Below are 25496 nucleotides of genomic sequence, written 5' to 3'. Positions count from 1 at the left end.
TATACCCAATGACTTGACCTCCACAGCCACCAGTGGCAATGAATTCTACAGACTCATCACCCTCTGGCTAAAGAAATTCCTCCTTATCTGTTCTTATTCTGGTCATAGACTCCTCAACATTATTCACTTCCTTTAATGAGTCAAGTATGACTGTAAAACATTACCTTTTAAGTTGTAACTTTCATTCAATTGAGTGAGAAGCTCTTTCAGTCATCTAAACATGTCCCATTTCTCATGATTACAGGTACATTTGCACATGAGTTCTCGTATTAATTTGATCTATTCACTCTTTGAGGTGGGAAAGCGAGCTGTGAGGAGGATGCAGGATACTAGTGTGTGGGCAAAAGATGGCAGATGGAAAAATAATATAGGATGTGAGACTACCTGTTTTGGCAGAGAAAATGGAAAAACAACATTCAGTTGCACAAAATGTTTTAATTAACCTTTTTTAAATGAAGTGAATTTAGTCACGTTTTAAATTTTTAAGTTATTAAATACTTTTTATTTAATGTTATTAAATGAAATATTTTAATTTCATGTTACTAAATTAAATGTATTCATGTTATTAAATGAAATGATTCAATAATTTTTAATAGTTTTGTATCATTATTAGTATCTCTGAATAAAAAAGGCAGATACGTTAGTATGCCAGCGCTGGGTAACGGCATGTCAACTGTTCTATAGGCAGAACTTAATAGGATTTTGTTGACAAATAACACTTTCCCTCCCATCCTCTTAAAGCCAGGACAAGAGGTCATGTACTCAAAGGAGAGGTCGGGCAAACTGGGAGTTCATAAACCCCTGATAGGAGCTTATAAAATTATAAGAGGTTTGGATAAGGGAGAGAGCCAGAATCATTTTCTCAGGGTAGAAATGTTGAATACTAGAAGGCATGCATTTACGGTAAGAGGGTGCAGGGGAAAGGGGACGTGCAGGACAAGATTTTGTTTACACATATAGTAGTAGGTGCCTGGAACGGGCGGCCAGGTTGGTGTTGGAAACAGAAATGATAGATGTGTTCAAGAGTCTTTAGATAAACACATGAATATGCAGGGAATGGAGGAATATGGATCATGTATAGGTAGAGGAGATTAGCGTAATTTTGCATTATGTTCAGCATAGATATGGTGGGCCGAAGAGCCTGTTTGTTCCTATGTTGCACTGTTCTATGTTCCATGTACCGTAATTATTATTACAATACACACAGAATGCCAGAATGTGGGATAGCAGAATGCCATCCCTGCAGACATACCCCATATTTTTTCAAGAGTGAAATAAGAAGAAAAAAAAAATAAATTTACCTACTTTCTCACCTCCGCCTGTTGAGCCAAGTTCTTATCACTCTGACTCAGACCATTCTGATGATGACTGCTCCGTTAGGTGGTACCTCTCTTTTCCTTAAGCAGGTTATTGGGTAGATACTTCAGTGTAATTGATGGGAACTCAGTTGGACCATGTGGAATGCAGCTGGATAATACCAGAGGAGCCTGGCAGGCAACTCCTGTGGGTGGCAGGGTAGCGTAGCCTTACAGCACTGGCAGTGGTTCAATTCCAGCTGCTATCTGTAAAGACTGTATACATTCTCTCTGTGATAGTGTGGGTTCCCTCTGGGTGATCAGGTTTCTTCCCACATTCCAAACATGTGCAGGTTAGGATTAGTAAACTGTGGGCATTCTATGTTGTCGCTAGAAGCACTGTGTCACTTGCAGGCTGCCCCCCAGCACATCCTCAGACTGTGTTGGTCGTTGATGCAAATAATTCATTTCACTGAGTGTTTCAATGTACATGTGATAGATAAGGCTAATCTTTCATCCAACTTCATACCTATATGACTCCTTTCAAGTTTAGCTTCACACTGCCCACATTTTCTTGGAAATTCTTCCCCTTTGTATTTTTTGGAGACATTTCAATAGTGCAGTTTCTTGAATAAGCAGCAGGGGGCAGTGATTATCCTGAAACTGAAATGTACACGTGTTTAGTTTTTCCTTTTATCACTCTATGCAAAAACAAAACCCGACAAGCGCTCTTAAACTCACGATGATGGCATTGAGTGAAATATTGAGAAATTCAACTGGCAGAGTATGAGGGCCTGAATACTCATATCCTGTCGGTTTAATTCGTGATCTTGATGCTGATGGGTGGTAGGCAACTTTATTGTGATTACATCTTAGTATATTTAAACTATTTTAGAATGGTTGTAGGTAACAAGTCTATTAGAAATCTGTATGGCTGGAGGAATGTAAGCACTGCAAACAGTGTTTCTTGAATGTTCTGCTTTGAAGTTGGCTTGTAGCAGCTGCTTAATCTATTTATATATTTATGTGATAGAAGGTATTTCGTTTAACTTAGTACTGTGTTAATCAGGTTTATTTAAGCTCTGTTAAATGAGTAATTGATTTGTTATCTTCAATGAATAACTCAGAGGTTTTGCACTTAAAAACTGCAGTATGCTTCTTTCGACAATGCGGAAAATCATATTTACAGTTCCAACCACATTCTTCCCACATTGGAAATATGTAATGCAATTTATCCTTTTCAAAGTAATTTCTAACACAAAATGCTGGAGGAACTCAGATGGTCAGGCAGCATCTATGGAGGGAAATGAAGAGCCAATGTTTCGGGCTGATGAAGAGTCTCAGCCTGAAACATCGGCTGTTTATTCCCCTCCATAGGTGTTGCCTGATCTTCTGAGTTCCTCCAGCATTTTGTGTGTGTTATTCTGAATTTCCAGCATCTGCAGAATCTCTTGTGTTTATTAAGTAATTTCTACAATTTATTTTAGTTTGGAAATATTTATTCTGATTCTGGTTTAGTCTTTGTAGCCAACAATGTTTTTGTTTCATTTGCCCATCATTGAAAAGTAGTAACTGGGTAGTTGTTTTACAAGAGATGTCCCACTGAAACTTCCCTGCATTTCCCTTGAAGAAAATTTCATCTGTGAAAAGAAAATAAAGAAGATTGCTAACTGTATAACCAATCTATTTGTTACCTTGTCAGCTGCAGCAATGATTAGCGATGAACCTCAGCCAGTGACTCCAGGGAAAATGAGTCTGCGTCCAGGAAAGGAAGTATTTTATTCCCAAACTAAGGAGTTGGTTCACTCATCAATCAGCCCAGGAACCAACAGCAATCACGGTAAGAATAGCAGCAAATTTGGGAGTATGGCCGTTGGTTTCACAACCTTCTCTAATATGCTCCCTTTCTACAGTTGCTTGCAAATGTAGGATATCTAGACAAGCCTACTTTTGATTAGCTCTGTTTATAAATGACTTGTCATCACTGAGCTCATTTTGATTGCTTTATAAATTGCTCGCCCACTAAATTTTTCATGGGCTAAGGGACAAGCATTTCTTTATCTTCTCTGTGGGTGTATGTTCTCATTACTGCTTCCCACCTTATAGTGCAGTGTTTTGAACTGCGGTTGTATTTTTCTTCAAAATCTGTCATACTATAAAAATATAATTGGTTCTGTGAAAACTGGCTGTTGTTCTTCTACACTGACTACAGCTGAAAACTACCTGGTAATAGAGATCTGAAAAGCCTCAAATGAGAATAGTAGTCTGATAAACTATGCACTTGAAATTAGTTCTGCTTTTGAAGGAATTGAGTGCTGATAGTAGTAGTGGTCGTCCTTGATGACAGATACATGGCTGGTTACTTTGTCAGCGTTTTAGTGGCATCAAAAAAATGAAGCAATATGGCTTAGTTGGATTAAAGTGTTAACAATGGAATCAAAGAAGATAAACAAATTCTTTTTCATGCCTGGAAAGAAATGATGGCAGAAGTTGTGAAGAACTTTTAGAAGGCTGTTAGTATTACTCAAAAGAGAAAACTGAGCTGCAAATTTAAAAGAAGTGTTCAAAACTGGGTTTTCATAGCATAAGTGAAGAGAAACTGATTTCATTGAAAGGGGATCAATAACCGGAGGAACGATTAAAGAAAATTGGCAAAAGAAACACAACAGATGTAAAATTTAGTTTCTGGACAAGCTACGGTCTGGAATGCATGTCTTGAAAAGATGATTGAAGCAATTTCAGTGATAACATTTGCAAGGGAAGTGGAGCAGGAGGAATTGACTTAATGAGCTGGGGGGTGGAGGTCAAAAGCAAAGAAAGCTGGACTAATTGTTGGAGAACTAACATAGACACAGTTGGAGACAAGCACTCACTTCTCATTGATGTTCAGGCAGCTCATCTCCAGATGGGTCATTGAGATGTGAAGCGGCATAGCACAGAAACAGGCTCTTTGGCCCATCTAGTCCATGCCAAACTGTAATTCTGCCTGGTCACTTTCAAGGACTCTTCATCTCGTGTTCTTGATATTTATGGGTTATTTACTTATTATTATACTTTTATTTCTTGTCAGCTCAAGCTGGTAAAACCTGAGGTATAGGCATAGCCAGGCACACTCATTTCTCAATTGTTAGGAACTTTCAGACTTTTCTGGTAGTATTTAGTATTGTGGCTTTTTGGGCATTTACATAAATATTGCTGTGTAGGCCTGTTTGTTTAATGCTATCGTGTGTTTACTTTGGGGTGATATCAGTTGCAGATATTACTATTGGGACAATGTATACCCTCCTCATGTTCCATAGTCTTTCAATTCAGTGTATTTCAGTATTGATTTCTGTATGCTTTGTGTGTTTGGAATGGTTGTTCTTGCTTGTTTATCCTGTAATATTATATCTGGATGATTATTATGGATTGTCCTATCTGTAATAATGAACCAATTGTAATATAATTTGTCAGACTCGGACTCTAAAAAGTGGATCAGACTTGCATTTATAGTAAGGTATGATGTTTTTTATGAGTTTGTATTTTAAAACAAGATTTTGGTGAATGATGTTTGTCACTGTGCCTGTGTAAATAATCAGATTGAATTAAACTGCTGCAGGAGCCTGTAATGTGTTGGATTGTTTCTGGATCCTTTTGGCATTTTCTGCATTTATTGCCTTGAATTATTATTATTATTTCTTTGTGTATTTGCTCAGTGTGTTGTCTTTTGCATATTGATTGTCCTGTTGGGGGCGGTCTTTCATTGATTCAATTGTGTTTCTTGTATTTACTGCGAATGCCTGCAAGAAAATGAACCTTGGGGTTGTATACAGTGACATCTACGTACTTTGATAAAACTTTTATTTTTAACTTTGAACTCTTGAACATCAACCTGCACCAGGACCATAGCTCTCCATACCCACCCCTTCCATCAACTTCTTTTAAATGTTGCAATCATCACAATCAATATGACACAAAGAGCTGAAGTCCAGAGGACAGACAAATTTAGTTGCCCTTGACATCAAGACTGCATTTGACTAAATGTGGTAAAACCTAAACGAAAGGCCCCTGGAGGGAAAAAACTTGATGGATCAGTGATTGTTGAGCATCAGTTGTCCCAGCCTGCAGGGATTCCTCAGGGCATATCTCAGGCCCCAAAACCTTCCACTGCCCTCAGCTCGGCTCCTCAGAGATCAAAGCTATCCATACCTGCACACATCAGAACTCGGACTGACAGGGCCAAAAAGCAGAAGGTAATTTTTATGCCATACAAATGGGAGTCCAACAAGAGAGAATCTAACCACCTACCCCTAGCATTAGATGATGTTACCATGGCTAAGTTCCCCGTCATCATCATCCTGGGAGGATAGGTCACTAATGACCAGAAACTCAAGTGGACCTAACACAAAAGATTTAAGAGCGAATCAAAGTCTTCTACTCAGAGTAATGCACCTCCTGATGACCCAAAGTTTTCTCCTGCATGTACAAGGTACAGTAGGCATCAGGGTTGTAATGGAAAGCCCGTAGTTTGACTGGATGAATGTAGTTACAACAACACTGAGAAAGTTCAACAATATTCAGGACAAAGCTGTCTCCCTAAAGGGATCTCTGTGCATCACCTGTGCATAGAGACTGCAGTTTGTGCTATCTACAAAGGCTACAATAACAACACCATTGACTGATGACCTGTACGACTGTAAGGACAAAGGCAACAGGCACCAAGGAACACCATCAACTACCAGTTCCCTCCACCATCCACCATATTCAGATACAGATTAATTAATTTATCACATGTAAATCTAAACATGCAGTGAAATGCATTGTTTGCATTAACAACCAGCACACAGTGTCATCACATTCCAGTGCCAAAAGAACATGTCCCTCAGAACGACACAAACAACAACGATACAACAAAACAAAGCAACACCAGTAAAACAAGTCCCTTTACCCACCGTCCCATCAACCCACTCGCACATACAGACAAGTCTCCAACCCCAGGACAGGCCGCCTCTGGGCCTCCAGCCTCCTGTCCTTGGCCACTCGTTTATCATCATTGCTGAATTGGAAGTTTTGAAACACTGTATTCAACAGTATTTTCAATGTACGGACTGTCTCACTTCAGTAAGGCAGCTTGGTCAAAGACATGTAAAGTGGGTAATACAGTCTGCCCTTGTAATCCGAGAAACCTCCAAGACAGAGGAGCAGAATTAAGCCATTCGTCCAATTGAGTCTGCTCCGCCATTCCATCATGCCTAATTTATTATTCCACTCAACCCCATTCTTCTGCCTTCTCCCTATAACTTTTGACACCCTTACTTATCAAGAACCAATCACCTCCGCTTTATACATACCCATTGACTTGGCTTCCACAGCCGTCTGTGGCAATGATTTCCACAGATTCACCAGCATATGGTCAAAGAGATTCCTCCTCATTTCTGTTTAAAGAACACATCTGTCTATTCTATACAAGGAAATATCCTCTCCACACCCACTGTCTTATTGGTAGTAATCTTACAAGTAATGCCATGAATATTCTCTGCTATACTAATTAGTGTAATCTGCTTTTGAATTTCTTTTGATTAAGACCAGCTGAAGCCTTTCAACTAGTTATTCATTGTAATTCGTGAGCTATTCTGCAGTAACTCACATTGGGTTAAGTTGCCCATTTGAACCAAAAAAGTATAATTCATGACTGTTGGCACTGATGTATCACATTAAATAATTTACTTTTCATTATGTTAGCTGCTGCTAAATTGTGAATTGCTTAAGAATTGGAGGCTTCAGTTACAAATATAATAATTCTTCTGTTTTTCTGATATGCAGAAATGAACCTAATTTCAGCTTTGGTTTAAGTCTCTTTTGAAGTCTCTTTTCATGACTTCATATTTGGCGAGGATGAATTTTATTTGTAACCATATGGCAGTGTAGAAGCAGAAACATTTGTTGCAGTGACTGGAGAGATGAAATAAGTATCTATGTCACAGTTGGCTCAAGGCTATATAATTTGTCAAAGACCAGGAACATTATAAGTTATGGGCTGGATTAAGCTTTGATGTGGGCACTGGTTCAATAGGGAACAGCTGTCTGTGCTCTACAATATTCAGCACATCTTTGACTTGCACATTTCTGTAATGCAACAAGGGATCTTAGAACATGTTCGGAGTTGAGTACATCTAACCTCCTAGGTTTGCCAGGACATGGCTACTGTATATATGGCAACCTAATTCATTTGTCTGTGGTTACTGACCACCAGTCCAAAGTAAAGTCCAGCCTTATTTAAAACAGTTTTTCTCTTTATTTATTTATTTACTTACTTACTTAGAGGTACAGCATGGTAACAGGCCTTTGAGGCCGAACGAGCCATGCTGTTCAGCTACACCCACATGACCAACTAACTTGCTAACCCCTACGTCTTTGGAATGCGGGAGGAAACTGGAGCACCCGGAGGAAACCCGTGTGGTCACTGGCAGAGTCTACAAGCTCCATACAGTGATGGGATTTGAACCCAGGTTGCTGCATTATGCTAACTGCTGTGCTATCTTTATATATTTTTTCAATCAACTTGCAATTGGAGAAATGATCTTATAGAAGTGTATAAAATCATGAGGGGCATAGATTAGGGGAATGCAGGTACAATAACAACTTCTATAAGATAGTTGGACAGGTATATGGATTGGAAAGTTTTAGAAGGTTTGAATCCAAACGCTGATGAATGTGACTTGGTTGGATGGGGCAACTTGGTTGGCATGGACTAGTTGGGCCGAAGGGCTTGTTTCCATGCTGTATGAATCTATAGCTACTGTTAGTAATATTTAATTACTCAGATTTTTAAAAATTCTGCTTAAATCCATTGGACATTTTTTATATCTCTGAATTTTGGAATCGTTTACAAGAAGGCCATGGCTGCTCTGCTTCATGGTAGTACAATGGCGGTAAGTGCTCCAGCTCAGCTGGACATGCAGAGCTGTGAAATTTGGAGACATGTAGGGGAGAAACGCCACAGGAGCAGTGTTGAGTGATGTGATCATTTGGGAAGAGCTTACTTTTGAATGTTGCAGCTCTATAAAACCCTGCTTGGACACTCTTGGAGTATTGTGTTCCGTTCTGGTTTTCTCATTATAGGAAGGATGTGGAAGCTTTAGAGAGGGCGCAGAGAAGATTTACCAGGGTGCCATCTAGGTTAGAGAGCATATCTGGTGAAGATAGGTTGAGCAAGGTAGGGCTTTTCTCTTTGGAGTGTTGGAGGTTGAGAAGTGTACAAGATGATAAGAGGCATCGAGGGGATAGCCAGAGATTTTTTCCCCCATGGCAGAAATGGCTGAGATGAGGGGACATAATTTTAAGGTGATCGGGGGAAAGAGTAGGGGGATGTCAGAGCTAAGTTTTTACACAGAGAGTGGCGGGTGCCTGGACCACCTTACCGGGGGTGGTGGTAGAGGAAGATACGTTAGGGATATTTAAGGGACTCTTACACACATGGATGAAAGAAAAATAGGAGACTATGGTGGAGCAAAGGGGTAGATTGATCTTGGAGTAGGTTAAAAGCTCAGCACAACATTGTGGGCCAAAGAGCCTGTATTGTGCTGTTATGTTCTGTGTTCTAACTTCCATTTGTGGTTGTGTACGATTTGGTCAAGTCCAAACAAAACCACTTTCATTATTATGTGGGGCAAGCTGGATGTATTTAACATTTCAGGCAGCATCTGTAAAGAAAGAGAGGCAATTAATACCTCCAGTTAATACTTACCTTGACAAATAAACTATACCTAAGCAGTTGTGTATTTTCAAATAAAGTTTGGATTTTCTAACATTGATATATTCATTTGAAGAGTATTAAAAGTTAATTCAAGTGGTCAAACTCTAGCTGTTTGGAGAAGTTCATAGCTTTAGATTAATTGAAGAAACTGACAGTGTTGCCAAAAATATGGAGGTAGTTTAATCATTCAGATTATCAATAAATAGATATAAAATACAATAGAAGCAGATAGCAAGAACTAGAATCAGACTCTGAAAGGTTTTACCTGTATGTAAAGGGGAAAAGATAGACTGATGTCCCTTAAAGACAGAGGCAGGATGAATAATGAGTCTGAAAATTGTAGGAAGCTTATGTTTCTCATTCTCATTAAGCCACCTGTTCCTTATAACTTACAGCATGTTCTTTGTTACTTCTGCCACAAAACACCTACAAAATATTTTGACATCTCTGCAAATTCCTCAGCTATTATTTATTATGTTGGGAATCACAAATTGAATGTGGAGAAGGGGTAAGGATTCTTATGACCTACTCATTCTATTCTTGCTGTCAAAAGCCTGTCAATTTCACATTTTGTACCTTAGTGTATTGGTAACGTTCATTTCCCATTCACGGGTAAAGCTTTGTCCTAGTGAGATTGAAATTGATTGATCAGTCGGCCGATCCTCGCCCAGAGTCACTGCATATACTCTGTATGACTCTGTACAGCTCTTGTTTGGTCTCTGCATTTAAAGTTTCCCACTCTTGGACTTAGTACATTTTTGTATTTTATTTTCAGACTTTGAATTTTCTTTTGCCAAAGTAAAGCTTTATCATTGTAAGATGGAGCTCCCTGGGCTCTCTGCTTACTGTCTGAATATAGTGAGGCTCACTTCAGACTCTGCACTAGACTTTAAATGTTTCTGAAAATGTGTTCCCTCCAGATCACCTCCAGTTTTAAATATAATCAGCCCATTACTTTATATTGTATATTTGAAGTCTGGCCCCAAGAACGTGTCGGGAGGCAAAGTAAAGATTAGTGTGGGAGAGAGAAAGATTTGGGATGAGAAAGATGAATATCAGAAAGTACAGTGCAAAGTTGAAAGTAAATTTATTTTCAAAGTACATATATGTCACTATATACTACCCTGAGATTCATTTTCTTGCAAGCATTCACAATAAATATTAAGAAAGTTAATAGGATCAATGAAAAACTGCACACAAACGAAGATGGACATACAGCCAATGTGCAAAGACATCAAAATGAGTAAATACAAAAAAAAACCAAAATTATAATAAGAAATAATATTGAGAACACAAGTTGTAGAGTCCTTGAAAATGAATCCAGAGGTAGTGAAATCAGTTCAGAGTTGAGGTGAGTGAAGTGATCCATGCTGCTTCAGAAGTCTGATGATTGAGGGGTAATAACTTAACTGTTCCTGAGCCAGTTCCTGAACCCCTCAACTATCAGGTTTCTGAAACAGAGTGGATAACCTCACTCATCTCATCACTGAACTGATAGAAGGAATGAGACCGGGAATGAAAGGGCTTAAGGAGAGGGCATAGAAAGAGAGGGGGAAATTGAGTAAAGGTGAAGAAATAAATAAGGGCTAAGACATGCAACAAAACAACAATATTCGCCATGAATAAAGAATTATATAAAAATAAAGGTAGAGGTTAAAGGACAATATGGTATAAAATGTGCGTAAGTACATAAATACCAGTATGTACTTACAATGTAAGCAGCATTATAAACAGTGGTTTAAAGTATTTACTGTGCAGTGAACAAGGTAATAGAGGGGGTGGGGGCTAACCAGAATGATTGATCAGATTAACTGCCGGGGGAAGGAAACTTTTAAGATATTGTGAAGTTTTTGTTTTCATCGCCCGAGAGCACTTTCCAGTATTATAGGGCTGTAACCTAGCCTACAGAAGGGAGCTTTTGGAAAAGGCAGTTTGCTGGGATTAGGAAATAATTGCTTGATGAATAAATAGTTAAATCATGTGGTTTGGCTAATCTTGCTTATTGTAACTTTGAGGTTGAAATTGATAATAATATGTGAATAAATAATGAGGAAGTAATAAATAATGACTCTTAATGGTATCAAGTGTGGGCACGTGGCCAAGTGGTTAAGGCATTGGACTAGCGACTTGAAGGTCGTGAGTTCGAGCCCCAGCCGAGGCAACGTGTTGTGTCCTTGAGCAAGGCACTTAACCACACATTGCTCTGCGATGACACCGGTGCCAAGATGTATGGGTCCCAATGCCCTTCCCTTGAACAACATTGGTGTCGTGGAGAGGGGAGACTTGCAGCATGGGCAACTGCTGGTCTTCCATACAACCTTGCCCAGGCCTGAGCCCTGGAGAGTGAGGTCTTTCCAGGCACAGATCGATGGTCTCACAAGACTAACGGATGCCTTAAGGAATGGTAACAATCTTTTCGCCAGGGTAATGAAATCCAAAACTAGGGGTATAGGTTTAGGCTGAGAAGAGAAAGATTTATATGGGACTTGAGGGGAAACTTTTTCACAAAGATACTGGTGAGTTTATAGAATGAGCTGTCAGAGGAAGTGGTTGAAGCAACACTTAAGAAGCATTTTGATGGGTACATGGAACGGTGGGGCTCAGAGGGATATGGGTTGAATACAGGAAATTGGATCCAGCTGGGTGGACACCGTGGTCGGCGTGGACTGTTTGGGCTGAAGGGTCTGTATCTGTGCTGTATTGCTTTATAACTCTGTGAAAGGAGATGGCAGTAAGAGCATTTTAACATGATTCTTGCTTTGCATTGCATAATATGGTTGGTGATAACCTAAGGCCAATGTTGCTGCAAAGATCAAATAGTCTGGTAGGTGGCAGCAGAGGTTGGGAGATGATTGTCTCACTGAAAGTGCAAATCTTTAATAAGGTGATAATTCTGCATGGAAAATAAATAATGAAAGTCGTGTTTTACTTTTCTCTTCCCAATGTCTCATCTCTCCCAAACAGATGCTGCATTTATTGGAAGTTGATCGGGAGGTGGTGTTGGCTGTCAAGGAGGAACGTAAACTTATTTTCTTGCTCACTCTCACAATAGATTTTGGAATGGTTCTAGAAGATTGGAAAACTGCAAATCTCAGTCCACTCTTCAGAAGGGAGAGAGGCAGAAGAAAGGAAATTATGGGCCAGTTAGTTTGACCTCAGTGGTTAAGAAGGTGTTAGAGTTGATTATTAAGAATGAGGTCTCAGGGTACTTGGAGGCACATGATTAAATAGGCCATAGTCAGCATGGTTTCCTCAAGGGAAAATCTTTCCTGGCAAATCTATTAGAATTCTTTGTAGAAATATCATGCAGGATAGACAAAGAAGAATTGGTTGATGTTGTATACTTGGAAAGCCTTTGACAAGGTGCTACTTATCAAGCTACAAGCCCATAGTATTACAAGAAAGATTCTAACATGGATAAAGCAGTGGCTGACTGGCAGAAGGCAAAGAATGGGAATAAAGGGAGCTTTTTCTGGCTGGCTGCCAGTGACTAGTGCTGTTCTACAGGGGTCTGTGTTGGTACCAATTCTTTTTACGTTATATGTTAATGATTTGGATGATGGAATTGATGGCTTTGTTGCTAAGTTTGCAGTTGATATAAAGATAGGGAGAGGGGCAGGTAGTTTTGAGGAAGTAGAGAAGCTACAGAAGGACTTTGACAGATTGGTAGAATGGGCAAAGAAATAGCAGATGGAATACAGTGTGGGAGAGTGTATGGTCATGTACTTTGGTAGAAGAAATGAAAGGGTTGACTATCTTCTGAATAGAGAGAAAATGCAAAAAACTGAGGCACAAAGGGACTTGGGAGTTCTTGTGCAGGATTCCCTAAGGTTAATTTGTAGGTTGAGTCTGTGACGAGGAAGGCAAGTGTGATGTTGGCATTCATTTCAAGACGACTAGAATATAAAAGGAAGGATATAATGTTGAGACTTTATAAAGCACTGGTGAGGCCTCACTTGGAGCATTGTGAGCAGTTTTGGACCCTTTATCTTAGAATGTGCAGAAACTGGAGAGGGTTCAAAGGAGGCTAATGAAAATGATTCCAGGATTGAACGGCTTGTCATATGAAGAGCTTTTGATAGCACTGGGTAGAAAATTCTGTTCACTAGAATTCAGAAGAATAATGGGTAGCCTCATTGAAACCTATCGAATGGTGAAAGGCCTTGATAGAGCAGATGTGGAGAGATGTTTCCTATGGTGGGTGAGTCTGAGACCAGAGGACACAGCCTCAGAATAGAGGGGCATTCTTTTCGAACAGTGTTGAGGAGGAATTTCTTTAGCTGGATTCTTTGCCACAGGTAGCTGTGGAGGTCAAGTCTCTATGTATATTTAAGGCAGAGGTTGATAGATTCCTGATTGGTCAGGGTATGAAGGGATTCGGGGAGAAGACAGGAGATTGGGGCTGAGAGGAAAATTGGATCAGCTATGGTGACATGGTGCAGCAGACTTGATGGGCCAAATGGCATAATTCTGCTCCTATATCTTCTGGTCTGATGGTCTCACCTGCAGTTTTCCCCCCACCCCCAACTTTGTGGTTTCATCTTAATCTGCATCTTTCTCCTCTGTCTTTCTCTTTGAGCTCCCAGTTAATTTTTCTCTTGTCTTTTGTCTGGCAGCCCCCTCAAGATTAAGGATGACTTGCTTCCACATTGGGTCTGTGGGTTTTGAGGTTCTAATGAGGCCAATATATAGAACATAGACCATTACAGTACAGGTTCTTTGGACCATGCTGTTATGCCAATCTTTTGACCTACTCGCAGATCAATTGAAAGACTCTTAGCGGGCTACAAAAAGCATTTACAAGCTGTGATACTTGCCAAAGGGGGTGTTACTAAGTACTGCCATGCAGGGTGCCCAAACATTTGCTTCAGGCCCTTTTCCTTTTTCGTTATTTTGAAACTGTAAAAGATGGAAATAAAAATGTTTTCTTGCTTAAAATATTAAAGAAATGTGTTGCCTTTAACTTTATGCCTTTTGGAAATCAGTTCATCTTTTACTCACTTAGCTATTCACAATAACAGAAATTTTGACCAGGGGTGCCCAAACTTTTGCATGCCACTGTACATAAGTAATTATTTGAAACACAAGCAGACAACTAATTGTTAAGCTGCAAAGAAAATAACAATTAAACAGTCTAATCCAACACCACAGTGCACCCACACAACATATCACTCACAGCGCATAAAACAAATATTACTGTAAGTTCATAAAATATAATTGAAAATGCATGTAGTGCGCAGCACAAGTATAGTAAATAGCTCTCTGTCCTAGTGACAAGAGCTTGGTGGTGGCAGGATATTCATTAGTCTCACAGGCTGAGGGAAGAAGCTGTTACCCAGTCTGGCAGTCCCGATCCTGATGCTGCTGAAGCTCCTTCCTGATGGTAGTGGGTCAAACAGATTGTGGGATGGGTGGTAGGGGATTCTCAACAATGCTTCAGACATTTCATATACAACGCTGCTGGTAAATGTCACAGACAGAATGAAGGAGACCCCGATGATCTTCTCAGTGTCTTTACTATCCTCTGTAGGGTCTTGAGGTTTGAAACCTTGCAGCTTTTATACCATACAATGATGCAGCCAGACAGGCCACTCTCAACGGTGCTCCTGTAGAAAGTTGTTAGAATGGGGGTGGGAGCTTTGTACGCCTCAATCTCCTCACTCTCCTGCCATACCTTCCTGGCTTTGAACACCAAACTGGATTACCTCTGTCTCCACTGTTCTCTCAATACATTGTGGCATCTAATTTCTCCCTCCCCTGTCTCTGTCTCAATTATATTTCCCTTTAATGGCACTTCACTTCCAGAAGCTGCCTGATTCTGATTTCTGAATCCTCTACTAAAGGTGCCTTGTCATTGGCACTGAATTTTCTGAATGAGGTTATAAACAGCAGCCTTTTGTTAAATCATGACTACAAATTGAGTTTTTATTTTTCAATCTTAAATATGTTGGTTTTGCATAAACTGCTGCTATGGTAACAGCTTGGGATGAGTCAGGACTGAAATGACGCCAGCTGAATTTTGATCATATGGACTGTAATTCAAAAAGTGATTATCTGCAAGATGTTTATCCTTCACTTATACCAGGTCGTATAACTTAAAGGCATCCCATTGCGTCCACCCTTCCTCAGTATTCTTTAGTCTGAACCAGCTTGGAAAGATTCTGTCTGTTTAAAGATAGCCACAGTTCTTTGGTTTTACTAACGTTGAGAACAAGATTGTTGCCACGACACCACTCAACTAGCTGGTATATCTCGCTCCAGACGCCTTCTAGTCACCATCTTGAGATTCTGCCAATAACGGTTGTATCATCAGCAAACTTATAGAGGGCATTTGAGCTATGCCTAGCCACACAGTCATGGGTGTAGAGAGAGTAGAGCAGTGGGCTGAGCACACATCCCTGTGGTGTACCAGTACTGATAGTCAGTGGGGTGGAGATGTTATCACCAATCCGCACAGATTGTTGTCTTCTGGTTAGGAAGGCGAGGATCCAGTCACACAGAGAGGTACGGAGGCCCAGGTTCTGTAGCCTTTCAATCAAGACTGCAAGAATGCTGAGCTGTAGTCTATGAACAGCTAACATGGGTATTTGTATTGGCCAGATGACCCAAGGCCACATGAAGAGCCATTGAGATGGCCACCACCGTAGACTTACTGCGGCGATAGGCAAATTGCAGTAGGTCCAGGTCCTTACTGAGGCAGGAGTTGCTTCTAGCTTTGACCAGCCTTGCAAAGCATTTCATCACCGTAGGTGTGATATAGGGTTAATGCAGGAAATGGCACTAAAATAAAAGATCAGTTGTAACCTTTTTGAATGACTGAGGAGACGAGGAGCTGAACTGCCCACTCCTATTTCTAGTGTTCTTGCATTTAAAATTGTTATATTGAATATTTTAGATGGCTATGCATAGTTAAATTTAAAATCAGTCTTAATTGACCATGTAGCTTCTGTCCCACATCGAGAGGTTAGTGTTTTCTGATTACAAGGATGCATTTTCATAATTACCAAAAGCAGTCTGTACTTTGCATATTCATTTGTCTTTATATGTCTAGACGTTACCTAAACACAACAACTTCAACCTTAGTGTTACAATGATAAACGAGAGAAGGCTGTGTGCATTGTGTTTATTAATTGCAAGGTAGTCTGCATTTACCATTGATTACATGAGGTGTTTTGCTCTCAGTTCACTGATGCATACAATATTTTACCTCATGCTAATAGATTTGTTGATGAGTGAATATTCCCTTGTTCGTCATATTCTATTAAGATTTAGATATGAATTTTCTATCAGCTACTACTTTATGCAATGAGATTGAAAATATTTGAATTGTTATGTAAATTACAGTTATAAGCATGTTTTTTAAATTACTCAACACTTCAAATTTATAACACATGGAGGAAGCTTTGTCATTCTTTTTTTCTCTATTTTCTTCAACTGTTTTACCTTAATGGTGGATGGCTCAAAAAGGCAGCATCCATTACTAAGGACCCCCACCATCCAGGACATGCCTTCTCTCGTTACTACCATCAGGGAAGGGGTACAGGAGCTGGAAGACACACGCTCAACATTTTCTTTCCCTCCACCATCAGATTTCTGAACAGATAATGAAACAGTACCTGACTATGTTTGGTTTTTTTGCACTACTTATTTAATTTTTTTAAAAAATGTATGTTGCTAATTGTAATTTATAGTATATTTTGTGTACACTGCACTGCTGCCACATAGCAGCAAGTTTCATGACACATGTCAGAGATAATAAACCTGATTCTGATTCAACTTTCTGGAACTCTAGATTCTCCGTGTATTTAAGTTTACGTATCCATTTTTCTCTCCTTGCAGACATGTCCCCCTTTTTGATATTTTTTTGGCTATTTAGCAATGACTGAATTTAGAAAGTATAACTATAAGACTATAACATATAGTAGCAGAATTAGGCCATTTGGCCCATCGAGTCTGCTTCGTCATTTTATCATGGCTGATCCAATTTTCCTCTCAGCCCCAATAACCTGCCTTCTCCCTGTATCACTTCATGGCCTTACTAATCAAGAATCTATCAACCTCTGCCTTAAAGATACCCAATGATTTGGCCTCTGCAGCGCCTGTGGCAACATTCCACAGATTCTCCACTCTCTGACTAAAGAAATCCCTTTTTATCTCTATTCAAAAAGGACTCCCTCTATTTTGGGGCTGTGTCTCTGATCTTAGACTCTCCCACCATGGAAGCATCCTCTCCATATCCACTCTACCGAGGCCTTTTGCCATTCGATAGGTTTCAATGAGGTCACCCATCATTCTTCTGAATTCTAGTGAGAACAGGCCTAGAGCCATCAAACAATGAGAAGAGGCCATGTCATGTCCTGGGTGGTGGGGGTCCTTAATGATAACAAACCAAATCTCCTAAAACTCCTAATGAAATAGCAACTGTCTTGCCTTCTTTATAGCTCCATCAATATGGTGTGACCAGGTTAGATCCTCAGAAATATTGATATGTGTGCGGAGAATAACAATTTCACATTCATTTTTAAATCACAAAAATTTAATTTGTTACCTCAATAAAATTGTCATTTTTGCCACACATTTGGATAAATAGTGGTGTCATCGTATGGCAATGGTTAGCTTAACACTATTACTACAGCAGTGACCTTGGTTTAATTCTCACAGCTGTCTATAAGGAGCTTGTATGTTCTCCCCATAACCACATGAGTTTCTCCTGGTGCTCCAGTTTCCTTCCACAGTTCAAAGACGTACAGGTTAGTGTTAGTAACTTGTAGGATGCTATGTTGGCACTGGAAGTGTGGTGAAACTTGTGGGCTATCCCCAGCACATCGTCAAACTGTGCTGGTCATTGACACAAACAACGCTGTGTATTTTCTGTATGTTTCAGCGTACATGTGACAAATAAACTTGCCTATTGGCTATAGGCCACCGACAATAGCTCACCAGAGTTCTCTATCCTGGGCCACTCTTTCAAGTTATCCCCAGATGTAGCCCATCTTTGAAGATCCTTCCTTTCCCATGGATGAGGTCTTTAGAGCTTCTGTTTGCATTTCTGTAGCTCCAGGTTTTTACGGGATGGGGTTGCTCACTCCATGCTGGGCTTGGGACAATCCATGATGGGAGTTGTGACTAATAAAGATAATATTTTAATCTTTACAAGTGTCAACTTCCACAGTGACTAAAGAACTTAAATCAAAATAGATGAATAAATCTGCACCTAAAATAGCTTTTCCTTATTGCAATTTGTATGATACCATGGCTTGGAGTGAAGTTCCAAAAAGTTGTAGTTAGGTTTGAGTTAAGAACGAGTTAAATTTGATTCGCCTTTTATGTACCTAAAATACTTAACATAAGATGGAAGTTTGTAAAACAAACTTCTGTCAATCTGGATGTGAGAATGTCTTGAGAAAGTACAAGGAAACCAGTCCACAGCCATGTTTTGAGAACTTAACCTGAGTACCAGTCTACAGCCTTGAGAGTAGGTAATGGTAGAAAATATGCTGGTCTGGAAAAGTATTAGAGTAAAGAGTCCTGAAGGATATAAAAAGGGGAAATTTATTTGTGTAAGGGGGAGTCTTCTCAGCTGGATCATAACTAGTGCTGAGAGCTGGAGATAGAGACAAGGAAATTGAGAGAAGAGGAGAGACTGGAAAAGCTGTCAGACACTTGTTCCCTCTAGCAGTACATTGTGTAGCATAGGTTTGTGTTTGTCTCTTTTACAATTTCATTAACCATTTTTCTTTCTTTATTCTTTATACTAACCTAGCAAAATGATGTCTTACAACCTTGAATATATGCATAGTGCCTTCATTGTTTGTGGCTACCGCTTGCTGCTGAATCAGAAAAGAACAAGGAAATATTTTAAAATATTTTCATTCCAGTTTGTTAATGTTTTTGTTCTGGGTTGTGGAAGATTATTGATAAATGATTTTATAATTCCAGTATAAAGGGGTCATAATCTTGTGTATAAAACTCTTTCAAAGATTCCTTGTAACATGAATTAGGGCGCACTGAATGGATTGCCTCCAATGCTGGAATATACTATATCCTGTCTCATGTAGGAAATCCAGGGAGTTATGTGTGTTCTAGACATCTGGTGTTGTCTGGAAGAGCTTGATGTTTTAGAGTTTGAACAATAGCTAATATTTGGTGTTCTATCAGAGGATCTGTCCAAGCACGACAGCAACTCAACTTTTTTAGAAGTTTGAATCGGTGTGGCATGTCACCAAAGGCATTGAACAAACTTCTATAGAAGTACAAGGGAGAGTATCCCTTGTACTGGTTACAATATGGCCTGGAATGGAAACATCAATGCTTAGGAATAGAAAGATCTATAGAAAGTGGTGGACATAGCCCAGTTCATCACAGACAAAACCCTTCTCACCATTGAACACATTTACATGAAGCGCTGCCACAAGAAAGCAGCATCCATCAGCAAGCCCCCCCCCCCCCATACACATACCCATCATCCAGACCATGCTCTCCTCTCACCACTGCCATTGGGCAAGAGATACTGAAATCTTAGTTCTCACACCTCAGGTTCAAAGAGTTATCACCCTTCAACCATCAGACTTCTGAACCGGCATGGATAACTTCAATCACCACTACGCTGAACTGATTCTATGACCCACAGACTCATTTTCAAGGACTCCTTACAACTTATTGTTCTCAGTATTAAAGTTCAAAGTAAAATCTATCATTAGAGTACATACATGTCACCACATACAACCCTGAGATTCTTTTTTGCAGGCATACTTAGCAAATCTGTAGAACAGTAACTGTAAACATGATCTGTAAGCTATAAACATCAGGAACTGTTAACTGTAAGCAAACTGTGAAAATGCAGGTATAAAATAACAATAATTAACAAGATAAAAATGAGTGTAGTTATCCCCCTTTTGTTCAAGAGCCTGATGATTGAGGGGTACTAGCTGCTGTTGAATTTGGTGGTGCGAGTCCTGAGGCTTCCGTACCTTCTACCTGATGGCAGCAGTAAGAAGAGAGCGTGGCCTGGGAGGTGAGGATCTTTGATTGATGCTGCTTTTCTATGGTAACATTTCATATAGATGTGCTCAGTAGTTGGGAGGGTTTTACCCGTGATGTACTGGGCCAAATTCACTACCTTTTGTAGGATTTTCCAATCAAGGCATTGGCAGCTAGTCAGCACTCTTTCCACCACACATCTATAGAAGTTTGCCAATGTTTTTGATGACGTGCTGAATCTCTGCAGACTCTTGAGAAGTAGAGGTGCTTTCGTGCTTTCTTGGGCAATTATATTTATATGATTGAATATAATATAAATTATATTTGTATTGCTATTTTTAATTTACACAATTTGTCTTTTGCATATTGGTTGTGTGTCAGTCTTTGTTTTTGTATAGTCTTTTAGATTCTGTTGTATTTCTTTATTTTCTTATGATTGGCTGCAGGTAAATGAATACCAGGGTAGTATATAGTGGCATATATGTATTTCAATAATAAATAAATTTAACATTGTTTCTGAAAGGCTGAATCATAGAAAAATAGGAGCTGAATTGGTCCATTGGCCCTTCAAACTTTCTCCTCCATTCAGTGCACTCAATTTCAATGAAGTTGGCACAGAATTAAACTCAGCAAAGAAGCCCACATTTACCGTAGATTATGGATTGAGAAGATGTGGAAGATCTTCTAGGGGTGCTTGGAGGAAGTATGATTTGAATGCACTGAACAGGTCTTAGCAAAGTGATATTTTTTCCCTTTCAGATGCTGGAAGGACATATTTTGTCTTTGTTTGTGTAATTTTAATTGTATCACATGAACAAGCCTCCAGGAAACATGACAACATCTGCTTTATTTTTACCAGAATGTTGAGAGGATTTGGCATGATGCAAATTCCCAGTATCTGATTTTCTATTTCATTGAAAATGAAAAAACTGAAGGATTCAGCCCTTATGTTTGATTGTGAACTTGTAATTTAGGTTCTTGGCCTTGCATTTTCTAAATTTAACTTCCCAATTATAATAATTGAAAACGAAATTGGTAAATTGCTTTTTTGTCATCACACATACGACGGTACAGTGAGGAGCTTTGTTTTGCATGCCATCCATACAGATAATTTCATCACATCCGTGCATTGAGGTAGTACAAGGAAAAATAATAACACAGTGCAGAATAAAGGGTTACAGTTACAGAGAAAGAGAAATAAGCTGAAAGGCCATTAAATAGGTCTAGAGCCCATCTGATTGTACAGGAAATTCATCCAATAATCTTACAACAGCTGTCCTTAAGCCTGGTGGTAGTGCTTTCGGGTTTTTGTGCCTTCTGCCTAAAGGGAGAATGCTTAGGGTTGGGGGGGGAGGGGGCTGTGGCATCTCCATGGTTGGACCAGGACAGGCTGTTGGAGATGTTTACTCCAAGGAACCTGAAGCTCTCAACCCTCTAAACCTCAGCACCACTGAAGTAAACAGGATGTGTGCTGCCCCCTTCCTGAAGTCAATGAAGGAAAGGCTATTGTCATGACTCCATGTCACTAAGCTGCTTATCTTCTTCCATACTCCAAATTATCAATATTTAAGATGCAGCCCACTGCAATGGTGTCACCTGCAAGCTTATAGATGGGGTTAGAGTAGAAACTTGCCATGCAGTCGTGATTGTAGAGGGAGTAGAGTGGGAGGCTAAAACAATAGCTAGCGGATGCTGGAAATTTGAAATATATTTTAAAAATGCTGGAAACATTTAATTGCATAGGTAGAATCTGTGGAAAGAGAAGCAGGGTTATCAGGGAATTCTGAAGGAGGGCCTTCGATTCACTCTGATTCTCTCTGCACAGATGCTGATTTATAATTGATGTATTTCCAGCATTTCCCTTCTTTTCTGCCTAGTTATAATCTCAGTAGTTGTGGAGGCTGAACTTGCTAGACTACTTTGTATTTATATTGTCAACAAAAATGACATTGTGGTTGAACTGAGATCCTTGCAGGTGTCGTTTGTAATTGCCCCTAAATGTTAACTTCAAACTCTGTTACCAGCTTTGCGGGTCCCTTTATGACCCATTCTGCTGTATCTCATCACCTACATTTCCCAGCTCATGGTATTTACATCTCGAGCTTTGATCTGGTGACGATTACTTCACTATCAGCTCCGGCACATGTTTACAGGGACTTCCCATTCCCGTACCAGTGTGTCTGTCCATGACCTCCTCTGCTGCCATAATGATGCCAGTCTCTGGTTGGAAGAGCAACACTTTATATTCCCTCTGGGTAGCCTCCAATCTGATGACATGAACATCAGTTTCTCTATCTTCCAGTAATCTCTTCCCCCCCCTCTCTTTTTCCATCCCCTATTCTCGTTAATCTCTCGCCACTTGTCTTCTCACCTGCCCATCATCTCCCTCTGGTTCCTCTCCGCCTTCCCTTTCTCTCAAGTCTCCAGACACCTCCTATCAGACTTCTTCTTCTTTAGCTCCTCATCTCTTCCACCTATCCACTTCCAGCTTCTCACTTCATCCCCTCTCCCACCCTCTGACCTTCCTGTCACTTGGATTCACCTATCACCTGCCAGCTTGTATTCCTTCCCCTCCCCACCTTCTTATTCTGGCTCCCTTCTTTCCAGTCCCGATGAAGGGTCCTGGCCCGAAACATCTGATGTTTATTCCCCTCCATAGATGTTGCCTGACCTGCTGAGTTCTTCCAGCATTTTGTGTGTGTTCCTAAAAACTTCCAGCATTTACAGGATCTTTTATGATTTACTCATTTCAACACTGAACTGATTCCAGAACCTATGGACTCACTTTCAAAGGCTCTTCAACTCATGTTCTCAGCATCATCCATTTATTTATGTCCCTCTTCTCTTCCCCTCCGCTTTGTGTTTGCACAATTTATTTTCTTTCGCACATTGGTTGTTTGTCAGTCTTTGTATGTAGTTTTTGTTGATTCTGTTGTATTTCTGTGTTCTACTGTGAATACCTGAAAGAAAATGAATCTCAGGGTAGTATATGGTGACATAAATGTACTTCGATAATAAGTTTACTTTGAACTTTGATTATCTGAGCAATTGAGCAGAGTTTTGGTGATTCAGAAATCTTACAGCAGAGGGGAAGAAACTGCTTCTAAAACATTGAGAGAAGGATCAGAAGTGGAGAGAGTGAGCAGTTTCAAGTTTCTGGGTATCACGATCTCTGAGGATCTAACCTGTCCCAGCATATTGATGTACTTATAAGGAAGGCAAGACAGAGACTATACTTCATTAGGAGTTTGAAGAGATTTGGTATGTCAACAAACAAACTCTAAAACTTCTATAGATGTACCACGGAGAGCGTTTTGACAGGCTGCATGGTATTGGCGGTGGAGGGGGGGTGGTGCTACTGCACAGGACCGAAAGAAGCTGCAGCAGGTTGTAAATTCAGTCGGTTCCATCTTGGGTACTGGCCTACAAAGTGCCCAGTACATCTTCAAGGAGCGGTGTCTCAGAAAGGCAGCATCCATTATTAAGGACGTCCAGCACCCTTTTCTCACTGTTACCATCAGGTAGGAGGTACAGACGCCTGAAGGCACACACTCAGCTATTCAGGAACTGCTTCTTCCCCTCTGCCATCCGATTCCTAAGTGGACATTGAACCCATGAACACTACCTCACTTTTAAAATATATATTATTTCTGTTTTTTGCACTATTTTTAATCTACTCAATATACATATACTGTAATTGATTTACTTATTATTTATTATTATTATTATTCTATATTATGTATTGCATTGAACTGCTGCTGCTAAATTAACAAATTTCACAACACATGCAGGTGATAATAAACCTGATTCTGATTCTGTACCTCCTATACTGAGTGGGCAGCATGGTAGCGTAGTAATTAGCATAACTTTTCACCTTTTCACAGTGCCAGCTGAAAGACTGGGCTTAAATTCCCACCGTTGTCTGTAAAAAGTTTGTACATTCTCCCTGTGAACCGAAGATGGGTTAATGAGTTGTGAGCATGCTACGGTGGCCCCCAGCACATCCTCAATGTCAACAATTCATTTTACTGCATGTTTTGATGTACACTTGCCAAATAAAGCTAATCTTTAATCTTCTCTGGTAATAGTGTGAAGAGGGCATGTCCAGATGGTGAGGGTAAAGTACTTAAAGTTACTTGGTAACTACATTGAAAACATGTTTACTGCAACTAACTGCCTGGAATGCAGATTTAAATTAATATTGTTGAAAGAAGTTGTATATTTGCTTTTATTTCCTCTGTAAATCACTTACAAATACTTGCTTTCAACTGTCTTATATTATGTATCACCTGTAGTTTATAGGTGAATTATTTATACAAGAACTATAACATCATTATAAACAATGTGATAGAATGGACTCATTCTAAGTTGTAGATTTAGGTGCTGATGTTCTACCTCTTGGAAGTGGCCATATATTTCTCTCACTCACCCACTTAATGGCAAAAATATACACACCGGCAATTGCAGAGTCCTTTTGATAAAAGCAGATTACTCATGTTCAGTTTTTGCTCTGGGTTATAAATAAGTGGCTTTAGTTTGCTTTTGAAGGACAGAAGTAGACATGAGGTATTAAGTGCTGAACATTTAATTTGAAATGCTGGAGATCAAGGAAAAAGCCATTAAAAAGACATGAAGAATAGATAGCATCAAAAGAAAGTGGAGCAGGAGTAGGCCATGCAGTCTGTCAAGCCTATTGCGTCATTCACTAAGATTGTGGCTGATCTGATTTTGGTCTCAATTCTACTTTTCAATCTGTTCCCCATAATCTTTGACTTTCCTAATGAACTGACACTTATCAATTACAACTTGAATATATTTAATGGCTATGTTTTTCAAAGCACTTTGGAATGATGTCAAATTATGATTTTTCTGAGTAAAGAAAAGCCTTTCATCTTCAGGGGCTGGCCCTGTCTTTTGGAGCCATGTCTTGATGTTCTAATTCCCATATAGGAAAGCATCAGTGGCTATACTTCATTCGGAGCTTGAGGAGATTTGGTATGTCACCAAAGACTCTCGCAAATTTCTACAGATGTACCGTAGAGAGCATTCTAACTGGTTGCATCACTGTCTGGTATGGAGGGGTCACTCAATGAGATCAGAAAAAAACTGCACAGGGTTGCAAACTCAGCTGGCTCCATCATGACCTTTAGCCTCCCTAGCATTAGGACATCTTCAAAAGGTGGCATCATCATCAAAGACTCCCATCGCCCAGGACATGCCTTTAGGGATGAGATACAGGAGCCTGACGACACACACTCAATGTTCTAAGAACAGCTTTTTCCCCTCCACCATCAGATTCTCTTTTTTTGCTCTCTTTTTGCACTATTTATTTATGCTCTTAACTCTTTATATTCTTAACATCTAACCTGTCAAGCTCCTTCAAGATCATATGTGACTCAGTGAGATCACCTGCCTTTCTTCATGTCAGAATCAGAATTTTCACCGATATGTTGTGAAATTCTTTGTTTAGTGGCAGCAGTAAAGTG

At 39.8% G+C, this 25496-nt stretch overlaps 1 protein-coding gene across 8 annotated transcripts in view; it reads left to right on the top strand.

The window, feature by feature from the left end:
• Positions 1-25496, top strand: part of osbpl8 (oxysterol binding protein-like 8) — a 226205-nt gene that overhangs the window by 94222 nt on the left and 106487 nt on the right. For 6 of the 8 annotated variants that reach the window (XR_011887193.1, XM_072268210.1, XM_072268208.1 and 3 more), the window contains one exon: positions 2998-3135. The exons of the other annotated variants lie outside the window; for them this stretch is intronic. Coding sequence is in view for 5 of the 6 variants with exons in the window: in XM_072268210.1 (XP_072124311.1) it covers positions 2998-3135 (138 nt within the window). In the remaining variant the exon portion in view is untranslated. The remainder of the gene's footprint in view (positions 1-2997; positions 3136-25496) is intronic. 8 annotated transcript variants of the gene reach the window in all.

The sequence above is a fragment of the Mobula birostris genome, chromosome 9 (genome assembly GCF_030028105.1).
Source record: "Mobula birostris isolate sMobBir1 chromosome 9, sMobBir1.hap1, whole genome shotgun sequence".
In the NCBI taxonomy this organism is placed as follows: domain Eukaryota; kingdom Metazoa; phylum Chordata; class Chondrichthyes; order Myliobatiformes; family Myliobatidae; genus Mobula; species Mobula birostris.
This window is presented reverse-complemented; position numbering and strand designations above follow the sequence as displayed.